Consider the following 22,809-nt stretch of genomic DNA (forward strand, 5'->3'; position numbering starts at 1 on the left):
GTTGTTTTTCTTTTTTTTTTTTTTTTGTCTTTTTTTTTCTTTTCTCCGTCGCGCACATATATACAGACAGACACCATGAGGTTTGCTGAAGGCAACATCTCAGATCAGATCAGTGTGAGATATGGAGAACTGGGACCCGCGCGGGGTCCAGCGGTTCCAGAGTAAGACAACATTGTCGGGACCCCTTGTACACGGTACCCCCCGCCCGCCCGTCCCCCCGTCCCGTCCCCGTCCCCCCCCACCCGCCCCGTCCCCCCACCCCTGTGCAGCTAACGTAGTCCTGGAACAGAGTCTCTGTGTTTTGCCGTGCACGTGTTATTAGCGCCAGCCGGGACCGTGGCTCCGCGACGCCGTCCTCCCGCCGCGGCCTGCTCCGCGCCCACCGGCCGGAGGGAGCCCGGGTCCTGCGGGCATCGCCCCATGGCCATGCCTTCTCCCGGCCCTCGCCTCCCTCCCTGGCTCCGCATCCCGGGGGCAAGTCCAGGCCAGGTTTTGCCAGGGCCTGGCCCCGGGGCAGGATGCCAGCAGGGCCTAGAGGGGGGAAAACCTGGAGCTGGATTTCTCTGCCCACCTGGACTGGCTCTGGGGAGAGGCCAGAGGAGGGGGAAGGAGAAAACCTGGAAGTGGATCTGGCGCCCGCCTGGACCGGCTCTGGGGAGGGAGGAGGGGAGGAGAACCCGGAACTGGAGCTCTGTGCCCACCTGGATCGGCTCTGGGTACTGTTCCCCGGCGGTAAGGAGAGCCCGGAGTTGGATTTCCGTGCCTGTCCGGATCGGCTCTGGGTACAGTTCCTCCAAGCAGGTGGATGGAAAGCCCGGAGCTGGATCTCCCGTGCCCCCTGGAGCGGCTCCAGGGCACAACGGTGGGGCAGAACCGGCCTGGGGGCTCGGCGGGCGCCCTTGGCCCGGGGTGGCGGGGTGGCCCGGGGCAGGTGATGGCAGCTCCGGCCACGTGGGCTGCCTCCCCCTGCGGCGCTCGCGGCTGCGGGCTTCGGCGGTGGTGGCGGGGCGCGTACCCCCGGCACCCCGCTCCTCGGGGACGCCGGCACTGCCCGGTGGGCCGCTACACCGGCTGCCTCTGTGGGAAGAAGAGATGCGGCATCAGGTGGGTGCCCCGGGGCGACTGCGGCCCCCCACGCCTCGGGGTCCTGGGCACCGCAAGCGGGCAGCAAGCCTCGCGCTGTGCCAACGCCGCCGGCCCCATCTTCCCACCGGATTTACTTTTTTCCCACCCCTGGCGCGGCCTTGGCTCTGCGGGGGCTTTGTTTCCCGGCCCCCCTGCTCAGCACGGCGCTTCGGCCTCCAGCACGGGAGCAACGTGTCCGTCTGAGCCCCGCAGGGAGCTGCCCATGGGCCCCTCCTTCCCCAGGGGTCTGCAAGGCTGGGGAGGGGGCACGGGGGGGCCCCGGTCGGCGCTCACCTTATGTTTGGGACATTTCAGAGAGAAGCTCTCTTCGGTTAATAAGCAACCTGCGAGGAGAGGAGAAGCCTGCGGTCAGGGAAGCCCCGGCACCCGCGGCACATCGTCCCCAGCCCCAGAGCGCGCGGCCACCCGGTCCCCCCCCCACCGAGACAAGCAACACCGTTTGCATGAAAGCATCAGCTGAGACCGGCCAAACTCAGGACGCGGGCGGCAGCGGCGGCCCCGCCGGCGGCTCACCTGTGTCGACGGCGCAGGCGTAGTGGTAGGTGTGGGGACACCCCTTCTGGCAGCAGCCCACGGTCGCCCCTGCTTGCTGGCAGCTCGAGCACTTCTGCAGACGCGCCGGGGCGGGAGCAGCGCCGGCGAGGCGGGAGAGACAGAGAGAGCCCGTGAGCCCCCGCGCGGGAGCCGAACCGCCAGCGACCCCGGCACGAGCCACCCCGTCCTCCCGCGCCAGCAGAGCCGCGGGACCACGCAGCCCCCCTCCCTTGGCTGCCTCGAGCGCGGCCCGAGCCAGCCGCCGCTCCAGCCGGGGCAGCGGGCGCCGAGGCGAGGGGACATGGCCGGGGCCGTGCCGCGGCTCGGTGGCGGAGGAGCCGCGTGCTCCCGCTCCGGGGAGGCACCGTGGGGCGGGCGGGGAGAGGGAAGTGTCCTCTGGCCGGCCGTGCCGTGAGCACGCACGGTCCCCCGGGATGATGGACCCATCCCTGCTAACGGGGGGCTCGTTAGAGACACCCCGCGCAGCCCGAGCACCGCGGCGGCCCTCTGAGCCGGAGAGCGGCGTCACAGCCGTCACCGATGGCTCTAGCAGGGCCCGATGCGGCAACCCCGTCCTGCCGCTGGAGCTGGGACCGGGGCGGGTAGAGACACCGGAGCTGAGGTCTCCCGGAGCGTCATCCCTGTCTCCTTCACTCCATCCGCCCTTGCTCCTCGGCCTGGAGCAGGAGCCGGGCAGGGCCGTCGCCTCCCCTCCCCAGCTGCCCATCACCGTGGCATCCAGCCACACTGCGACCCACGGTGCCCACGTGTCCAAGGAGGGGCCCCGCCACCTTCCCCCGACCTAACGGCATCAGTGCCCTCCCGCGGCGGCGGGGGGGAGCTTTTAGCCGACGGTTTTAGCCGAGCTTTTCGGCGACGCAGCAGCACGAGGCCCGCGGGAAGCCGGTGGGGTCGCGGCACCGGAAAAGCCGCCCCGGCCTCCCAGGACGCCCCGCAACGCCGGGACGCTCGCGGGCCCGGGGCCGGCCTGCCCCGCTCGCTTACCCCGTCGGCCGCCGCCGTCACGGCCTCCTGCAGCCCGTAGAGCTTCCCCGCCACCAGGTACACCCCAGCCGTCCATACGGCACAGGCCTCGTGCAGCCAGTGCTCCTGCGTGTCGCCCGCCGGCTCCTGCGGCGGCGACTCGGCCTTGTTACATTCGTGCCGCCGGGGCTTTTCGGCCGCCTCCTCTCCCTCTGTCCTCTCGTCACAGCAGTAGCAGCTCTGCAGCCGCCGGAACATGCCGCGCGGGCTGCAGCGCAGGGCGCTCTGCTTGGCCGCCTCGGCCGCGCCCTCGGGCCGCGGCGCCTTGCCGCCCGCCGCCGCCACGCAGGCACCGTCCGCCGCTCGGGGCGCCCGCTCGGGGGGCGGCGGCGGCGGCGGCGGGGGCGGCGGCGGGGCAGCCTCCTCGCCGGGCCCCTCCGCCCGCGGCGCCTTGTCCTTGGGCCGCGCCTTCTTCTTGGGCAGGCAGTCCTCGGGGTAGTAGGGCCCGCAGAGGTCCCCCAGGTCCTTGTAGTTGGCGGGGCTGCGGCAGAGGCAGCACACGAGGCAGGCGGCGCTCAGCGCCTTGGCCACCACGGGCCCCAGGTGCATGGCGGAGGAGGCCGGCAGGGCCGCCCGGAGCCGCGGCGGGGCCCCCGGGGCCGGCGGGGCCCGCTGCAGCTTGGCCTCCTCGCCGGGCGAGTTGACCACGGTGCAGGCGGTGGTGAACTCGTCGCGCTTCTCCACGCGCACGTAGGGCGCGAAGGGCGGCGCCCGGCTGTCCGCCCGCAGCCGCTTGCAGGAGATGTACTTGAGGCGGATCTCGGGCTCGGCGGGGTGCAGCAGCGGGGCTTGCTGAGCCGCCCGCCGCCGCTTGCCCCGGCTCTTGCACCGCCCCGGCACCGCCTTGGCCTTGCCGTGCGCCAGCCGCTTCCGCTGCCGCTTGGAGTAGCCGTTGTAGTTGGCGTGGTTGGCGCGCGCCTTCGGCCCCCGCGCCGGCCCCGGTCCCGGCCCCGGCCCCGGCCCTGGCCGCCCCTCGGGGCCCTCGCCGCCCGCCGCCTCCTTGTCCTCGCTCTTTGGTTTCTTGCCGTCCCGCGGCGCCTCGTCGACGCTGCCCGGGCCGGGCGGCACCGGCGGCGCGGGGCCCGGCGGCGCCCGCTTGTCCAGGGGCGCTTTGGCCACGCCGAGCGCCGCCGCTTTGCCCTTGCGGTTCCTCTTCTTGGGCAGGAGGGCGACGGCCTTGGCGGGGGGCGGCGGCGGCGGGGCGCGGGGCTCGCCCTGGAAGCAGTCGGCGGGCAGCTTCTTGCCGTTCACCAGCTTGCCCTTCAAGGCCCGGCTGCCGGCGCTCCGGCAGAGCTGCTCGGCCGCCGGGGCCGCCGGCGCCTTCTGCGCCGCCGCGGGTTTCGGCAGCCTCGCGTCGCCCACGGCCGGGGCCACGCCGCCGTGCTTCACGGCCCGCTCCGGGTCCGCTCCGGCGGGGCTCAGCGAGGTGCCGTAGGCGGCCGCCGTGGCCGCGGCGGCGGTGGCCGCCGGCTTGCAGGAGAACTTCTTCAGGTTGGGCGAGGTGATCTTCTGGACGATGGCCTCCAGCTTGAGGCCGCGGCCCTTGCGGGGAGGCAGGACTTTGGTCTTGGTGGCCTCCTGGAAGGCCGCCCGCGAGGTGATCTTGATGCAGACGTCGGGGGCCTCCTTCGCCGGAGGGGGCTTCAAGACGGCCTCGCCGGAGCTCTTGGGGGGCAGCTTGGCCCTCACCTTCTTGGCCACGGGCATCTTTTTGAAGAGGCTGGGGGGCGCCTCCGGCTTCTCCTCCTTCACGCCGCCGCTGTTGCTCCGCAGGACCAGGTTCCTCTTCTTGGCGGGGATGGGGGACATGAAGGTAGACTTCCTCTTCAGGGAGTGCAGAGGCCGCTCGGACATCTTGCTGCCCATGCCCGGCCCCGCTTTGGGCAGCTTCATGCGCGAGCCCACCTTGCCTTCCTTGTGGGGGCTGCCCTGCGGCGTGAGCTTGAAGGCGGACGGCAGGTGGTTGTTGGAGATGAGTTTCTTGGGGGTTTTGCAGTTCTTGAGCCGGACGTCCGCCGCCCGCTTGCCCCTCCGCCTCTTGGTGTAGAAGACCTCCTGCGTCTTCGTCCGGGAGCGCAGGATCATGGATCGCTGGTCCCTGTCCTCGGCGTCCGGGCCGTCCCCCTCGGGCACCTGCGGCCCCACCGGCTCCTCGTTGGGCACCAAGCCGGGCACCAGGAGAGCGGCATCGCCGGTGCCAGGGACAACCTTGGGGGCCGGCCTGCCGCTGCGCTTCCTGGCCTTGAAAGCCACCCGTTGCTTCACGCCGCAGGCGGGTTTCTTGCCCAGCTTCTCCTGGTGCGCCGGGGCTTTGAGCCCCTCGAGCGGGGCCGGCGTGCGGGGCTCGATGAGGGCGGTGAAGGAGCGGGTGCACATGCGAGCCGGCAGCCCCTCCGCCGGAAACCTCGGCGTTTGGCTGTGGGCATTTCTGCTCGGGGTTTCCATGGGGCCATCTGGCCCGACACATGTGCCGGCCACGCCGCCAGCTGCCGGCAGATCATTAAACGGGCTTGGCACCGCTTTGCTGGAGTCGTCTCCCTCCGACAGCCGGCAGTGGACTCTCTTGCTGCGGAGGCTCTTGCCCCTCGAGATGGGCTCCGACTTCCCCAGCGCGTTTTCAGGCGGCAGCTGCTTCTTGACCGTGGCTGACAAGGCCGATTCGGAGTCCGTCGTCTCCGCATGGGTTTTGTCCCCTCCGCCGGTCTCCTCCTCGGGCTTGATGTGGGGCAGGGAGGATTTGAACCAGCTCTTTACCTTGGTTTCGGTGCCGACGGCGGGGCCGAGGAGGATCACGGACTGGCCGGATAACCGCGACGAGGGGGCCGAGCCCTCCTTCTCCACCGTGGTGACGGTCTCTTCGGCGGACACGGGCACGTCGCTGGAGGACAGCACGGCGGACATCTCCGGGGGCTTCGGCGGCGAGGCATCATAAATCACCGACTTGGGCTCGGAGCTCGCCAGCTCGCACAGCGAGGAGTACTCCTCCGCTTCCAGGTCCGACTCCTTCAGATCTGGCGATGAAATCATGGGGATTTCGCTGAAGTCCCCGCCCGAGCAGCAGTGCCGCGTGTCCTGCAGCCATCGCTCGCTGTCCGCCTTCGTGGCCTCGTCGTATGTCAGCGTCTCTTCCTCTTCCTCCTCCATCGCCTGCTGGCTGAAGTCCCTGGCTTGCTCGCTCTTGGCTGGCTGCTCGCCATCGCACAGATCCAAGCTGCAGGCATTTTTTTTCTCCTTGCAGGACCCCACCAATTTGCTCGGGAACAAGCCCTTGGAAAGGTCCGAGGCTTGCAGGCCCGTCCCCAGCTCCTTCCACCTCAGGCACGACTCGCCGAGGCTCTCCTCCGGCCACTCGAAGTGCTCCATGGCGCTGTCAGACCCCACCGAGTTGGCAGTGGTGTTCGAATAGCAGCTGTAGCTGGCAGCCCCGGAGCTCGAAGTAGCAGCTGGGATGCTGGGCTTGGAGTTGAACGCCAGCGAGGTCGCGTCTTTGAGCGCATCCTTTGTCTCGGTGGCTGCAAACTCCACCTGCGGGCTCTCGTACACCTCCTCGCCAAAGTCCTTCCCCGCGCTGCCCCCCGAGGCCTTGTCCAGCTTCAGGGGCTCGGTGAGCGTGCTGGAGTCGCCCTGGCTGGGCCAGGCGCCCTTCACCATGGAGTCCAGGCACGGCCTGTGGTTCTCCAGGTGGAAGGGGGATTTCGTGGCCTCCTTGTTGAGCATGGGGGAGTTGGCCCAGGCTTTGTCCGCCTTCTCGTTGATGGCGTCCTGCAGGACGATGATTTCGGAGGCCAGCTCCTCCTGGGACAGGGCGCTGAGGAGCAGCCGGGGACAGTCCCGTTCGTTGGTCACGTACTTGGTGAAGGACTCCAGGGGCAGGCTGGCGTGGATGCTCTGGAAGGAGTCGTCCGATTTGGTGGACATGTCGTCCGGGGAGGTCACGGAGCAGGTGGACACCGACTCGGGCTTCGCCTTGGAGTTGCTGTTGACGCGGGCAGGGCTGCGGTTCTGGTTGCAATACAGGAAACTTCTTTCCAGCTGGTCCTCCGAGCCGCTGAGATAATCGGCGTCCTGCGTCTCGGCGTGGACGGACTGGGGGGTGCTGAGCGGGTCGGACAGGGGGGTGCCCACCTGGTCTGCAGAGTAGGTGCTGCTCTCGGGACTGCAGTGCTGCCCTTTGAGCTGCTCGGGGGTCCTCGCTGGGTTCTTGATACCCTTCTTCTGGGGCACGGCCGATTTGGAGAGCAGAAGCTGCTGCACGGTGTTGGAAATGTTCTCGACTTGGGAGGTGAGCGCCGTCAGGCTCTGCAAGCTGAGATCCGACAGGAGGTTTTCGGGGATTTTCTCCTTCTGCAAGTTCTTGCAGTTCCCGGACTGAGCGTCCGGACTCGTGCCGTCGGTCGGAGACGGGTTCAGCAACGGCATGAAATGGCTGTGGTCGGCGATGCCGGCCGGGAAGGCGCCCGTGCTCAGGGACTGCTGGCTGTACTGGAAGTTCTCCAGGTTGGGCATCAGCGGGGAGGGAGTGGAGCTGTAGGACGGGGACCGGCCGACGGAGCGGGCCGGCGAGTGGCTGGCGCTGGGGCTGAAGGTCTGGTAGTATTGCTCCGGGGTCCTCACGGGCGGCGCCTCGCCCTGGCAGTAGGTCTGGCCCGGCTGGTTGTAATGTTGGTACTTGGCTAAGTTCTGGTAGTGAAGGGCCTCCGGGGCGTGATGCCTCCCTTGCAAGGCCGGCGGCGGCGGCTGCGGCTGCGGCGGCGGCGGCTGCGGCGGCGGCTGCTGCGGCGGCGGCTGCGGCGGCGGCTGCGGCGGCTGCTCGTAGCCGAGGCGGTTGGCCTGGTAGCCGTGCAGGTTGGGCACCCGCTGCGCGGGGGCCAGGCCGGCGGTGGTGCCCAGCGGCCGCTCGTGCTGCGGCGGCCCCGAGGGCGCCGTGCAGCTCTTGTAGGAGTGTGCCGGCTGGCCGGCGCCCGGCGCGGACGAGTACGTGGAGGAGGCGGGGAAGGACTGCGAGTGCTGGCTGAAGTGGGGGCTCTGGGAGAAGGGCATGGGCGAGGAGACGTCGTTGGGGAGCTTCGGCCTCTGCAGCTTGGGGTAGGGCAGAGCGGGCGGCTGCTGCTGCTGCTGCTGCTGGAAGTGAGTCCGGAAGGGCAGCGGGGCCGCCGCCGGCTCGTGGTACGGCCGCCCGCCCGCCGCGGCCGCCGTCTTCTTCATCAGGCTCTCCTCATACTTGGCCACGCCGCCGGGCAGGGCCTGCGGCTGGCCGCCCCACGCCTGCAGGCTCTCGTCCCCCGCGTAGCGGGCAGGGTAGGGGCTGTTCTCCTGCACGCCGTAATTGGAAAAGGCCGGCCTGCCTGGCAGCTGCTGGCCCGCTAATTGCTTATTTCCCCGGTGGTATTTCTCCACGGCGCTGTTCTCATAGCCCGCGTACGGCAGTTGCTGCTGACTGTAGTACTCCTTCGCCACCAGCCTCTGCCGCTCGCAGTTCGGCCCTGCCTGACTTTGATGCCTGTAATTCTCCAGGCGTGATGTATCTTGTGAAGTCGGCTGGTAGCTCTGCTGGTTGCCATGGAAACCACACCTTTCTCGAAAGGACTGCATGGCGCGGGCTTGTTATCTGCCAAGAGAGAGAGAGGCGAGAATTCAAATGAAGCATCGCTGCCGCGGCGGGCCGGGGAGCAGGGGCGCGTGCCGAGGGGGCCGCCGCGCCGTGCCGCCCCGCGCTGCCCCGTGTCGCCCGGCGTTGCACGGCCTCGCACCGCTCTGCAGCCGCCTGCTATTGCATCACCTCGCTGTGCCCTGCGCTGCATCGCCCGGCGTTGCACCGCCTTGCACGGCACCACCTGGCAGGGCATCGCCTCGTGTCGCCCTGCATGGCACCGCCTGGCATTGCATCGCCTTGCATCGCCCTGCGTCACATCACCTGGCAGGGCATCGCCTCGCTTTGTCCTGCGCGGCATCGCCTGCGTGGCATCGCCTTGCATCGCCCTGCATCGCTCCGCCTGGCAGGGCATCGCCTCGCGGTGCTTTGCATCGCGTCGCCGCGTGTTGTACGGCCTCGCACTGCTCTGTGTCGCGCTGCCTGGTGTTGCATTGCCTCCCATCGCCCTGCAGCACCCTGCATCGTGTCGCCTTGCGTTGCATCCCCTGGAATCGCCCCGCATTGCATCCCCGGGCATTGCATCGCCCTGCATCACATCACCTCGCCTGCGCGCTGGATGATGCCTAAGGTCCAGCGGTCTCCTCTTACCCTGCAGTTTGCCCCGCTGACGGTGCTGGGGGCAGCCCAGCCTCCCCGTCTCTGCCACCCGCCCCGGCCCTGCAAGGCAAACACCCCCCCTTCGCCCATCTCCCCGCCCGGCTGCGCGGCACGGTGACCCCCTGCGCCGCGCCGGCTTCCCCCTGCTTCCCACCCCCGCCGCTGCCCCCCCCGCTCGCCCTCCCCAGGGACGCTGGTGTCCTGCAAACCCCAGACGCCCCGCTTCTCGCTGGCATTGCTAATTACGGGGACGGTTACTGGAGCCAGCAGCGTGGGGGGACAGAAACGCTGGCTCTGCTGCAAAAAAACGGCATTTCGCCTTGCTGGGTCTGCGTCGCGCCCCGCCGGCAGCCCCCCCGGCAGCCCCCCGCGCCCCTGGTGGCCCCGTTGCACTGGGTGCCGGGAAGCACCTGGGCCGTGGCCGCGATCCCGCGGGCAGATAAGCAGCTCGCAGGGCCCCGCGCTGCCAGCAGGCTCGGCCACGCAGGGCCCCGGCGCTCGGGGGGGCCGGGAGCCCGTTTCGGCGGCGGCGGTGGCCGGGGGGCTGCAGGGGTTGGGGACCGCCGCGCTGCAGAGCCAGCAGCCCCCTCCCCGCCGTATTTATCAAGGAAACGACTTTCGGGAGGGGAAGGGAGCGCGGCCTGGTTGCCGGCGGCCGCGTCTGACACATTACACCAGCCACCTGCCGGGCTCGCACGCAGGCTCGGCTTTTCCTATTTTTTCCTTTTTTAACAGGGCATCTCCCTGCCACGGGCAGCTCGGAGTCATCGGCCCGCTCCTCGGCGGCAGCGCTCGGGCTCGGGCATCTCCAGCAGCCGTGGGCACCCCCAGCACCCGCGGGCACCCCAGCACCCATGGGAACCCCCAGCACCCACGGGAACTCCAGCACCCGCAGGAACCCCAGCAGCTGCGGGAACCCCAGCACCCACGGGCATCTCCAGCAGCCATGGGCACCCGCAGGAACCCCAGCACCCACGAGCATCCCCAGCACCCGCAGGCACCCACACCAGTCGCCTTCCCAGGACCCCGCAGCCCCTTTCCACTTCCTTTCCCCTTTGCTCCTCCGGGTTTCCCAGGACACGTGGGCAGCTGGATGCAGTTAAAGCAGATATTGCAGAGACAAGACAGGGCACTTAAACCTGGTGAGCCCGGCACCGAAGCTCCTAATGCCCCCCCGGCCCCGAAAGCCGCCCGGCCGGCCACCGAGGCCGGGGCCACGTGGCAGCACAGGCAGCGAAACCAAAGCCGGGCCCGTGGGGCAGCCCCGAGCCCGTGGGGCAGCCCCGAGCGGCGGTGAGAAAGCTGGAGGGAGAGAAGGGCCCCACTGCTGCATGGGGAAGCGGCTTGAAAAACAAAATTAGCCTGAGAAAACACAGGGCCTTTGCTGCAAGGGAGCCTCTTCCCTTTCTCTTTTATTATTATTACTACTTTTCCAAACAGCTGGGACGATGCCAGGCTGAGCGGAAGCACCCGGTGCGGGGGCAAGCGGGACGTCGGAGAGCAGGGGCTGCACAGAGGATGCACACGGGGGGGAGGGGGGTCCGTAGAGTGCGCACACGTGTGGGGCGCAGTTGTGGGGTGTGCACGGATGTGGGGCGTGCATGTGTGCGGGGTGTGCACGCATGGGGTGTGCATGGATGTGGGGTGTGCATGCATGGGGCATGCATGCACGTGGGGCGTGCACGTACCGGGGGCATGCATGCGTGCTGGGCATGCAGCACCATGCACACGCGTGGGGCGTGCATGCACTGGGGACGTGCACACATGCAGCGCCGTGCACCCGCGTGGGGCGTGCATGTGCATCATGGCGCTTGCAGGGAGCAGCGCAGCGCCAAGCACTCACCAGCCCAACGCCCTTCCCCGCTGCGAGCCCTGGCGGCTCAGAGCCTTGGCCCATTTCACAGACGGGGAAACTGAGGCACAGGGGTCCGGGGCAGCAGCTGGGGAGGTGGTACCCAGGCCACGCTCCTTCCTACTGCGGCCGCAGTACTCGGCTGCTGCACCACGCAGCACATCTCGCCCCGGCGCGCTGAGCGGGCCGCGCACCCATGGGTGCCCAGGGCGCTCGGGCTCGCGCCGCGCAGGTGCAGCCCAGCCCGGCTGCCCCCGGCCCCGCCGGCTCCCCGGCCCCGCGGCGGCTTTGCGAGGGAAGGAGCTTAACAGATGTTGCCGCCTGATGCAGGCTGTTTCCTAGCAAACGCTTTAATGGCATCAAATCAAGCTGTCGACAGCAGCAAGGTTAAGGCTCCGCGCGGGCGGGGGGAGGAGGGAGCGGCGGCGTCCCAGGGGCCCCGCGGCCCCCGCGATGCCTCCTCCCGCGGCCGAGCTTTCCGCCAGGGCCGCCCGGCTCGCATCCCCGCGCAGGGGCAGGCGATGGTCCCCCGCCGGGGCCCGCGGTGCCCAGCCACGCGGTGCAGCCTGCCTCCTGCTCCCATGGATTTGTGATGCCTGGCTGCGTTTTTTCCCCCTCCTGCTTTCTCCCCCCCGGGGAAAAGGCGCTGCCTGGGCCGCATCCAGCTGAGGAACCGCGGTAAGCGCCCGGTGCCCCGCTCCCGTGCACGGGGGCCGCGCGGCTTTTCCGACGCCGCATCGACGAGGACGCGGCGCCTAAAAATCGCAGCGGGTGCCGCGGGGCGATGCTGCACCGCGCGGCCTCCCGGATCCCTGGCCCCCGGCTCCGTGCCGCTCTCCGGGGAGAAAGCGCCTCCGGAGGAGCGTCAGCCCCGGATTTGCTTAATCGCGAGCTGGTGGAGTTGAAAGCAACCCTCGCTGGCAGGCTGCCACACCGCAAACTGCCTCGTGTCATTTTATTATGGAGGGAGGGGAGGAAAGGGGAGAAGGGGGAGGCAGGCGGAGGCGAGCGGGGATGCGAGCAAGCAGCCGGCTGGGATGTGGCCTCGGGGCGCTCGCTGCGCTGCCCTGGGGCCGGGCAGGGGCTGGGGGGCACAGGCCCTACGGACGGACCCCCACGCCGTGCCGCGCTCCCGGCAGCGCATGGGCTGGAGGGGAGGGGAGGGATCTGCAGGGCTCGCCCGGGGGCAGGATCAAAGCATCCGGGCGTTCAGGGAGCTGCCTCCATCCTGCCTTCCCTTTGCACCAGTCCTGCCCTCCCTTTGCAATCATCCTTCCTTCCCTTTGCACCCATCCTGCCTCCCTTTGCACCCATCCTGCCTCCCTTTGCACCCATCCTGCCTCCCCTTTGCACTGGCCCTCGCAGCGCTTTGCACCCCCGGAGCCCCCCCAGCCCCGACGCACTGCCCAGCACGAGGTCAGGCTGTGGGGCACCCGCTCCGGTGACCCCCCTTGCAACGTGCCCCCTTTCGAGGCCCCCCCTCCGGCACGCACTGCCGTGGGGGCCGCAGGGACGGGGGCCATGCCGGGGGACAGGGACACGGAGACGGCCGCCAGGCCCTGGGCCCCCCCGGCGCGCGGCCGCCGGAGCAGCTGCTCCCTGCACACTCCGCTTGCCCGCAGATGATGATAAATGGAGCTGGGGCCGCGCCGCCCAGCGCGGGGGCGGGCGGATGCGGGCAGCCCGGAGGAGGAGGAGGAGGAGGAGGAGGAGGAAGGGGTGCGCAGGCCATTCCCGCGCCATGCAGCCAGCCGCTCCTCCCTTCCGGCTGCCGGGGAATTCCCTGGGCAGGTTCCCCCAAACCCCCCCTGTCCTGCAGCCCCCCCCCCTTTCCCGCAGCCCCCTTTCCTGCTCCTCCCCACCAGGAATTTTCCGCGTGGGTTTTTCCCTGCGGCGGTGGGATTTGGCTGCCGCGGCTCGGGACGCCGGGGCTCGCGGCCCGTCCCAGCCCTGCGGTCGGCAGCCGGAGCGATGCCGCGCGAAGGGAGGTTGGCAGCGGCTAAAACCCCGAGCAAGCGGCCGCGGGTTCCTCCTGCCTCCGCAGAACGGCAGCTGCGAGAAGGGCTTGGCAAAAAAAAAGAGAGAAGGGGGAAAAAAATAAAAAAAGCCAGGGAGCTCGGTGCAAAGCAGATGCTCAAGCCGAGCCAAGCTTCCCTGGGCAAAGCGTCTCTCCAGCAGGGAAGCGCGCGGAGGAAAATTCATAGCCGGCCTTAACATGGAGGGAGGGCGAACCCGTGTTTATCGCCTCCCCCAGCGCCGGGATTGACATCAACCTTGAGGCGCTGGCGGGAGAGAGGAAAACAAGTCGATCATTACGCAGGAAAGACGAGCGAGGTTCAGGAGGGACCGGCAGCCCGCAGCCTCGGCCCCGGCGTCTCCCGCGGCCCTGCGCCGGGATCCCGCGGGAATCGCGGCCCGGCGGCTCCCGGGGCTCGCGGGGACGGGGAGGGAAGGTCACCCCCGCTGCAGTGCCCTCCGGCCCCTCCGGCCCCCGCGGTGACAGCGCTTCTGCTTTTCCTCCGGGCTCATTTTCCCCCTGACGGGTCGCTATCTCGCCTCCTTCCTTCCTTCCTCCCGTCCTTCCTTCCTCCCAGCCCGCTATCGGGCTGACTCACTTCGATACCAAGGGTAATTAGCTACTCTAATCGCTGTTATGAGCACCAGAAAACAAAATATAACCTGCCCTGCTGTCTGGCTTTGCTGCTGCGGGCCGGCGGCGTTGCAAATCCCCGGCGAAGCCGCACATGGGGCTGCACGGCGAGCCCGGCAGTGCCCGGTTCCCGGGGGGACGGGGCGGGATGGCAGCGGCACTGCCTGGTTTGCTCCTGCCTCAGTTTCCCCATCTGGGGCTTCAGCGGCGTCCCGGCCTGCCTGCCGCTGTGTCCCGCAGGGAATTTGCCGCCTCTCCCACCGCTGCCGGCTGGGGCGCGGGAAGGAGGGTGCACGTGTGGCCCGAGCATCACTCCGGGCTTGACCCATTTTGCAGGATGCTGAGCGGCATCCCAGGGAGAAAAAAAGGAAAAAAAAGACGGGGGGCAGGAAAAAACCCGCCGTCAGATGTTGCACGATAAATTATTTCGGTATTCTCCATCGCCCGTCTCCAAGTGCGGAAGACAAACGCGCGGCAGGTTAACGGGGAAGCAGGTTTCCAAGGACCGTCTTCTGCTGCCCTGCTATGGACTGTGTCAGCCATCCCGCATCCCCGGATCCCAACCCGGCGCAATCCCGGCGGCGCCTTTTGTTCCGGCTGGCGCGGGGGGGCGGGGGCGAGGAATTTGGGGCAGGGAACTTCCAAAAGGGATGATTAAGGAGTTAATCTGCCTGAAATAGATAAGGAGCTTAGAGCTGCCGGTATTTCACTGTCCAAGTTTGGATCCGGCGCGTCTTAAACGCCGGCTGGAATGTGCTCAGATACGACCCGAGCACACGTCCCCCCGAGGAATTACGAGGCTGCCAATTAGATTTGCTTCCTAGATTCACTCAAACCTCCGCGAGCGTCTTCGGAGCAGGAAAATTGCTGCCTGTCCCCGGGGAGGAGGGAGGGAGGGAGGGGGGCGGCCGCCGGGGGAAGCGGGGCCGGCGGCACGCGGGAGCCCGCGGCGCTGTCGGGGAGAGGGCACGGCTTTCGGGGGGTTTCTTTTTCTTTCCTCCTCGCAAAGGGGTTTTGGTGCGGGCGGTTGCCGCCGGCCGTGCAAGCGTGCCCCGCGCGGTGCATCCCCGGCTGCCGCCGCCGCAGACACCCCAGCTCCATGCGCCGGCGATGGAAGGAGCAAAACTAAAATCAGCAGAAAGAAAAAACGTGCAAACAAGAAGAAAGCATTTTCCATCACAACCCCCCCACGTCGTTCATTTATTTTAACCACTCCGGTCTGGTTTTCGTTACTTAGGATGCTCCGTAACGCAACGAGCTGGCGCATGGTTGGAAAAGCAATGGGATTCGGCAGCGACGCCACTTTGGGCTGCGCCCGCATCCGAGCGATGCTGATCCGGGGGCTCCGGGATGCTCCGGTCCCCGTCACACCCGGGAGGCCCAGCAACCAAACACACAGTCGCGCATCCGAGGCCGGCCGGGGGACAAATCCAGCGGCAGGATTTGGGGGGCCCCCGTGCACCCGGCTCACTCATCGGCCAGGCCAGGACACCTTTGCTCCGTGCGATCAGCCTCTCCGCTCGCTTCCCGACCGAGGGAAGAGGCTCCGGAGCAGCCGGGCAGCGCCCTGGCTGCTGCAACGCGCCGCCGTGATTTAAAGTTGCCGGAGCATCAGCTCCGGATGCGGAGAGGCCTGGTAACAGTTGCTATGTAAAACATTCGGAGGTAGAATTTACTGTCACGGTTAATAATAGATGAAGGTTTTAGAATTTTTGATGCTTTACATTTTAAGCCGTTTGATTTATAATGTTTCAGGAAAGGAGGGGAAAGGGAGGGGAAAAAAGGCAGGAGCCGCGCCGCAGCGTGCGGTAAACGCGCCGAGCCCGGGTGAAGGCCTGTCCCTCGCTCTGCCCCGCGCCGCCGGGCTTTCCGGGAGCCGGCAAATCCCGCGGGAGACACAGCATCCCCGCGCAGGAGGGGAGCGGGCTCGCCTCTCCCCTCTCGCAGGTGGGTTTCAAGTGGGCTCCTGAAATAGCAGCGAGCCGGGCACCTGCGGCGGCTGATTAGAAACGCCGTGCCAAAAAAAGAAAAAAATAAAAAACCCTCCCCGAGGGTCTCGTTTCCCCTCGGAGCGGCGGCGGGACGGAGCACCGGGGTGCCGGCTGCGGTGCTGCGTGCACCGGGCAGAGCCGCGATGCTCCCAGACCACGTGGTGCCCGGCCGAACCCTGCACATTTTCCCTCCGCTTTCGTTCAGATTAACAGGGCCGTGCTGCTCGGCACGGGGGGAAAAAAGCTGGAAAACTCCTAAATCAGGGTGTCAGCGCGGGGCTTCGGCGTCCCTCCCCGGCGCGGCACGTGGGAGCTGCCAGCAGCCCGGCTCCGTGCCTGAAGGCTCCAGCTTCCTGCTCACCTGAAGCCACAAATCCCGGCGCATCCCGGCGCATCCCGGCGCATCCCGGCTGGCGGCTGCAAAACCACGTTTACGAGCAGAGCTGGGCGAGAACCGAAGAGCGGGAACAGCCCAAAACCAGAGAGGTGATGCCGGCAGGAGACGGAAGCAGCGTTCCCGCGGTCTCGGCCGCTGCTGGATCGGCCCAGGAGCCATCGGAGGAGCCGCTTTGCCGACATGCTGCAGCCCGCTTGTCCCCAAGGCCCTCCCCGCGGCGCTGGACGGGCTGAGCCCGGGCAAACTCGGCGCACAGAGTGGCCCCCGTGCATGGAGGGGCCTTGTTAGCCGCCCTGACGCCGGCGAGCGGCTGAGGCTCGTTGGTGGCGGTGGCGAGCGGCTCTGCCCGCGACACCTCGTCACGCGAACGGCAGCGCCGGCGTCCCAGGGCACTGTCACAGCGTATTAAGACGCGGTGCTAAAAATAAGCGACGGCAAGAACAAACACCGGCCGTGCGGCCCCAGCCCGGCCCCGGCGCCGCGGGCGGATTTTGCTCAGTTCTGCTAAAACGACGGGTTTTCCCTCCCTCCGCCGCCGCCTCCGGCCTCGACGCGGAGTGAACCTGGCAGCGCCGGAGCCGCTGACGAATCAGCCCGGGAGGCGGTTCTGCTCCGTAAGCCGGTGATTTGGGGCAAGGCCGCGGCCTGCATCTCCCCAGCCTGGGGGCACCTTTCGCATTGGGTGGGGGGACATCCCGGTCCCCGTGCCCGTCTCGCGCCCCGCGGGGGTCCTGCCTGCAGCCCGCCCTGACGCCACGGCCTCCGGGTGCCTGCGGGAAAAGGCCACGCGCGGGAATGGCTCTGCGTGCAGGAACGGCTCCGTGCGTGGGAACAGCTCTGCGCGCAGGAATGGCTCCATGCATGGGAACGGCTCCGTGCATGGGAACGGCTCTGCGCGCAGGAACGGCTCTGCGCACAGGAACGGCTCCATGCATGGGAACGGCTCCGTGCATGGGAACGGCTCTGCGCGCAGGAACGGCTCCACGCATGGGAACGGCTCCATGCATGGGAACGGCTCTGCGCGCAGGAACGGCTCTGCGCACAGGAACGGCTCCGCGCACAGGAACGGCTCCATGCATGGGAACGGCTCCGTGCACGGGAACAGCTCCATGCAGGGGAATGGTGCTGTGCACAGGAACAGCTCCATGCATGGGAACAGCTCCATGCACGGGAACAGCTCCGCGCACAGGAACGGCTCTACATGCAGAAACGGCTCCATGCACGGGAATGGCTCCGTGCATGGGAACAGCTCCGCGCACAGGAATGGCTCCATGCATGGGAACGGCTCCATGCATGGGAATGGCTCCATGCACAGGAACGGCTCCGTGCATGGGAACGGCTCCGTGCATGGGAATGGCTCCATGCATGGGAATGGCTCCACGCATGGGAATGGCTCCACATGCAGGAACGGCTCCATGCACAGGAACAGATCCGCATGCAGGAACAGCTCCGCGCACGGGAACTGCCCCATGCATGGGAACGGCTCCACGCACAAGAACGGCTCCGTGCATGGGAACGGCTCCACGCACAAGAATGGCTCCGTGCATGGGAACGGGTCTGCGCACGGGAACGGCTCCGTGCACGGGAATGGCTCCGTGCACGGGAACGGCTCCATGCACGGGAACGGCTCCATGCACGGGAACGGCTCCGCGCACAGGAACGGCTCTGCATGCAGGAACGGCTCCATGCACAGGAACAGCTCCATGCACAGGAACAGCTCCATGCATGGGAACAGCTCCATGCACAGGAACAGCTCCGCGCACAGGAACGGCTCTGCATGCAGGAACAGCTCCATGCACAGGAACAGATCCGCATGCAGGAACAGCTCCATGCATGGGAACGGCTCCATGCATGGGAACGGCTCCGTGCACAGGAACGGCTCTGTGCACAGGAACAGCTCCATGCATGGGAACGGCTCCGCGCCTCTCTGCGCGCGTCCGCTCCGGTGCCTCCGCGCCGGCTGCGCCGAACGCGCGCACATACCTCCGCCTCGGCATGTGTGTTTGCTCTCCTCTTCCGCGGCTGTGATTGATTAAAGGATCAGGGACATCTGAGAATGGAGGCAGCGGCGGCGGCAGCAGCAGCAGCTCCCTTTGGACTCGCAGAGCTTCCTTGCCTGCTGCTTGCTGCTGCCGTTGCCTGTCAGGCAGCTTTTAATCAAGGTTTGCTTATATCTGCAAAGGCCTTTCCCAGAGGGATGAAGGGAGGAAAAGAGGGGGGGAGAGTATATTAACATGCCAGCCACCCTCCCTCTGCCTCTCCTTTGTTTATGGAGAGGGTCAGCGCTTGCAAACGCCTGACGGGGACGGGGAAGAGGCGCTCCGGGGGTGCCGGGGGCCCGGGTGCCGGGATGCGCCGTGCCATGCCGCCGGGGAGCCGCCGTGCCTCCCGCGAGCCCCAAAACACCGGGCGCCCGCGGCCCTCGCACCCGCCGGCGAACGGCCCGGGCGGAGGTGTGTCCGTCCCCGCTGCCGCCCGAGCGCATCGCTTCGGCTCGCCACGTTGTCTTACTGCTCGGCTAATGACCTGCTAAAAGTATGATGTGAGAAACCGCACTCTTAGCCAGCCATTAAACCGGTTAGGACCAGCGGGTCATGCTTTATTGCTTTAATAACTGAGTTTATGAAAGGTCGTCTCATAACTGATAACATGCATAATTTTTGTAACTTAATTAATGCTGCTAATATACTGGCGCCTCCATCAGCTGCCGGCGCCGCCGACGCGGGGTCTGGGCGCGGAGCGAGTCCGGCGAGCGCTTCCCGAGCCGGCGGGGCCCTGCTTCCCGCACGGGCACCCGCCGGAGCAAACGCCACCGAGCCGCCCGCCCGCCCGCCCGTCCTCCCCGCGCGGTGGTTTCTGAAGGATGCCGCCTCGGCAAGAGCACGTTTTTCTCGTTAGGGGGAAAAAAAAAGACAGCAAACAACTTTTCCCCACGGGCCCTAGCGCGTGCACACCTGGAGAGCCGGAGCCGGCCGAGGGAGAGGGAGAAGCTGGCAACCGGAGGCATTTTCCAGGGAGCAGAGCGGGGCCTTTCCCTTGCAAAAAAATGTAAACGGAAGCCCAGGTGCGTGCCACGCGCGGGTCACCGAGGTGCTGCCACCAGCAAATACGGTGAGCCGCGAACCCCAGCCACCGCACGTCCGACGCCGCGCGCGCGAGCCGCTCCGGTTGCCTGCTCCGTTCTGCAAATTCCCTCCCGCTGGCTGAGAAAAGCCAATATGTCTGCTGCTGCCGTTGCAGCGCAATAATTGCTCAGCCCTGGTTATCATCCTGCCAGAAAGGCGCAGGCTACCGCTGGGGCACTCTGCTTGCTGCAAATGCAGCTCGATGATTTCCTAGCAAATGCAAGTTGTCCAAGGAAGTGGGTGGAATCTGCTCGTCTCTGATTAGACAGCTCGGGGTTTTGTTTTCCTGGTGCTTCAGAGGGGAAGAAAAAAAAAAAAAAGATGCATAAAATATGTGGCTTTCTATCCCCTCTGCCCTGAAACAGAGGCTCGCACGCATCCCCGCGATGGTCCCCCCGGGAACTGCAGCTTTGCCCACACTCTGAGCAATGATCCTGTGGAATGAGGCTATGATCTCGCATCAATCACCGCCGAGCGCCTCTCCCTCCCGCGCCCGGCGCTCGCTCCCCGCGCCCTGCCCGCCCGCCCGCCCGCCCAGCACGCTTCCGCCGCGCTGCTCGTCCTCCTCGCCGCCAAAAAGAAAAGGGCACCGGCCGCCCCGCCGCCGCCCCCGATGCTAATGGGAGGCGGGGAGGGGGGTGCGCGGCTGGCGGCGAGCCGGGCGTGGAGTCCCGGGGATTGGCTGCACAGCGGTGCGTGCATCCCCCGGCACGGCGGCGTGTGCATCCCCCCGTACGGCAGCATGTGCATCCCCCGGCACGGCACAACATGCATCCCCCGGCACGGCGGTGTGTGCATCCCCCGGCACGGCGCAGCGTGCATCCCCCGGCACGGCGGCGCGTGCATCCCGCCGTACGGCAGCATGTGCATCCCCCGGCACGGCACAACATGCATCCCCCGGCACGGCACAACATGCATCCCCCGGCACGGCGGCGAGCGGTGCTTCCACCCAAAGGAGCACCACCACGGGGGGCCCTGGCTCTGCTCCCGCTCCAGGGTCACCCGGGGGGCCAAGGGGACATGGGGGCCGCCCCGCTGCAAGGACTCACTCGCGGGACCCCTTCTGCCAGGCCGCAGCCGCTTGCGGCACGGGGAAAGGCAGCGATCGGGAAAAGTCCCGATTCAGGCTCTGGGATAACGCGGAGGCTGCGAGGGAGATGAGCTCAGGACAAGCCCGGGGGCGGGAGAGAGGCACTTCTGTCGCCCCCCCTTTCCCAACGAGAGAGACTGATTGGAAATTAAGGAGCTTTCCTGACATTTGGGGGGCTCGGAGACCTGGGCAGCCCCGGTGTCCCTCTGGCTCGTCCCCTCGGCGGGCGGCTGCCTCCCGCGGCCCCACGCGTCCGCGAGTGCCGAGCGCGGTTGGGGAGGACGCGTATCCGCGATGTGCAAATACAAAAGGCAGCAAATAAAAGTCACCTCGTGCTGAAGAGCAGAGGTAACCATGGCTACCTGGGACCTCATTTAAAACTGTGCCGGCCGCGGGCGAAAAGGCGACGCTTCCATTGTCACCCGCGTCCGGGGAGCTCCGAGAGCCCCAAGCCCCTCCAAGCCACCGACGCCCCTCCAAGCCACCAGGGAAGCCGGGAGGAACCGGGGGGAGCGGAGGATATTTCTGTTTGCGGGCTGCTTTCGGGCTCCCCCCGCGCGAAAACAGGACGCGAGCTCAAACTTGGGAAGAGCAACTCGGAGGGAAGGCAGGCGCCGGCGGCTCCGGCATCGCCGCTCCAGCACCACGTGGCCATGGGAAGGGATCCCGCGTGGCAGAGGAGAGCCGAGAGGGAAGCGGGGAGTGAGCGGGGCCAGCGTCCTGCCGGCAAGGAGGCTGGTGGCTTTGGGTGCTATTTGGGCTTGGAAAGGAGCTATTTTCTTAGCCTGGGTGTTATGCTGCTCTTGCACACGCAGCTGCAAGAGGGACGACTTGCAACTCCCCCGGGGCAGCGTGCATAACCCGGGGCCGGCGCGGGACCCGCAGCTCGAGCCCTCGCCCGCGGGGAAACCCCGCTGCCGGCACGGAGAGGCGAGCCGCCAAACGCTTTCCGAGCGGAGCCGGAGAGCCTGGACACGGCCGTGCCTGCACCCAGAGCAAAGGGCCGGTGCACGAGGAGCGGGAAAACGCCCCAAAACCAGCCGCTGCTTCACGGGGAGCCGCTCTGGGCGCGCGGCCCTGGGAGGAAGAGCGCTGCATCGCCAGGTCCAGCGAGCGGGAGGCATTCAGCGCTCTGCTCCCATTGCAGACACGACCAGCCCCTTCGACAGCGAGGCAAGGGCCAAAGATACCCTGAAACGCCCTCGGCTTGCAAAGCCCTCCCGGGCGCGAGCCGAGCCAGCCTGCGCCTTGCAAAGCGCCCAGGAAGCGGCCGCCGCTCCCCGTGGCACCGAGCATCCCCGGCCGCCAGGTCCCGATGCTCCGCGCCGGAGGGTCGCGGGGGCCGGGCAGCTCGGCCGCGGCGTCCCCCTTCCCCGGCTCGGCCCCCGCGGCGGCGGCACCCAGGACCACACAAACGGGCTGCCGGCAGGCGCCCGCGACAGGAATTACGGTCTGTACAAAAGACAATGACAGTGAATCTTGTTACTGGCTTTTCAGCAAACGTAATTCCTTTTTATTAGAAAATTAAAGGGTATGAAAAGCTTTCCGAGGCTGAAGAGCTGAAATGTGCTTTCATAAAATATGCGGCGTCTGATAAAACGGATTTGCTCGTCTGCCTGCCCCGGCCCCCTCCCCTTCCTGGGAATTACTCCCGGGCGAGGTGACGCCTTTTGCCGGAACAGGGATCCCACCCGAAGGCGCTGCGGATGGCAGCGGGGCCGGGAAGGCTTCGGTGCGGCGCTCCGGGCTGAGCATCGCTCCGGGCTGAGCATCGCTCCGGCGCCCCGGCCACCCAACGAGGCCAGGCGGCTTGTGCTTATTTGAGAGCGGTTTTTCCTTTTTTTCAGCTAAATTGAAAGACTGAAGGGCAATTTTTCCCCCTCGGCTAATCCGCGGCTGCAGGTGAAGGCTGACGGCAGCTCCTCCCGCCGACCCCCCTCAGCCCGCGCCGCGGCGGTGCGGCAATTACAGCCAGAAGGACAGGTAAAGAGAGGCAATTACAGGCAGAAGGATATAGATTACCCCCCAGCCAGCGCGCAGAAAGCGGCTGTTAAACACCTCCCAGGGAGCCGGCGCCGAACGCCTGGGCGCCCTCCCCTCCGCCGGCCCCAGCCCCGGGCAGCCCGCGCCCCTCGGAGCATCCTTACGGAGCGGGCGCCGAGGGCCGGGAGCCGGGTGGCTACAGTAACCCGGGGAATCGCGTTTTCCTCCCGCGTGCGGGTCCCAACGGCGGCACGTGCCGGCTGCGCCGCTCATCCCTGTGTCCCGGCTGCCGGCGACGGCATCGGGGCCACCGGCGCCGCATCCCTCGCACGCCCGGAGCAGGCAGGGACAGCACCGGAGGAAAGCGCAGGAGGAGACGGAGCCGGGTTGGGAAGAAGGAAGGAAGCGTGCACACAGGGCCAAGCAGGACCCTTCCCGGCTGGGGGGTCTCGGTGCCCCCCATGCCGGGGGGCCGCGCGTGATCCGCGGCACGCACAGGTTTTTCCCACGCATGGTGGGTTTTTCCCACGCTCCGGCTCCTGCCGCCGCGACCACCCCGGGAAGAGCCGCGCGGCTGCAGCGCGCCTCCGCGCCGAGCCCGGCTGCCGATCGGGGTCAGCCTCGCCGTGCCGGCTGCCGATCCCGACGGCCTCCCGGCCCGGCCCCGCGCTCCCGGCCGGCAAACACGGGCGACGAGGAGCGAGCCCGGCTCCGGGGCCGCGGCGGCTCGCTCCTTCCCCGCGCCTC

The 22,809-nt window shown here is 67.7% G+C and overlaps 1 protein-coding gene across 3 annotated transcripts in view; it reads right to left on the reverse strand.

Moving 5' to 3' along the window:
* Positions 1-260: 260 nt before the first annotated feature.
* Positions 261-22,809, reverse strand: part of RAI1 (retinoic acid induced 1) — a 51,622-nt gene continuing 29,073 nt past the window's right edge. For all 3 annotated transcript variants that reach the window (XM_064520099.1, XM_064520098.1, XM_064520100.1), the window contains 4 exons: positions 2,686-8,332; positions 1,660-1,753; positions 1,420-1,469; positions 261-1,077 (listed from right to left, as the gene is read on the reverse strand). In XM_064520099.1, coding sequence (XP_064376169.1) covers positions 1,063-1,077; positions 1,420-1,469; positions 1,660-1,753; positions 2,686-8,316 — 5,790 coding nt within the window. In that variant the 5' untranslated portion in view covers positions 8,317-8,332 and the 3' untranslated portion in view covers positions 261-1,062. The remainder of the gene's footprint in view (positions 1,078-1,419; positions 1,470-1,659; positions 1,754-2,685; positions 8,333-22,809) is intronic.

This window comes from Dromaius novaehollandiae, chromosome 14, assembly GCF_036370855.1.
Source record: "Dromaius novaehollandiae isolate bDroNov1 chromosome 14, bDroNov1.hap1, whole genome shotgun sequence".
In the NCBI taxonomy this organism is placed as follows: domain Eukaryota; kingdom Metazoa; phylum Chordata; class Aves; order Casuariiformes; family Dromaiidae; genus Dromaius; species Dromaius novaehollandiae.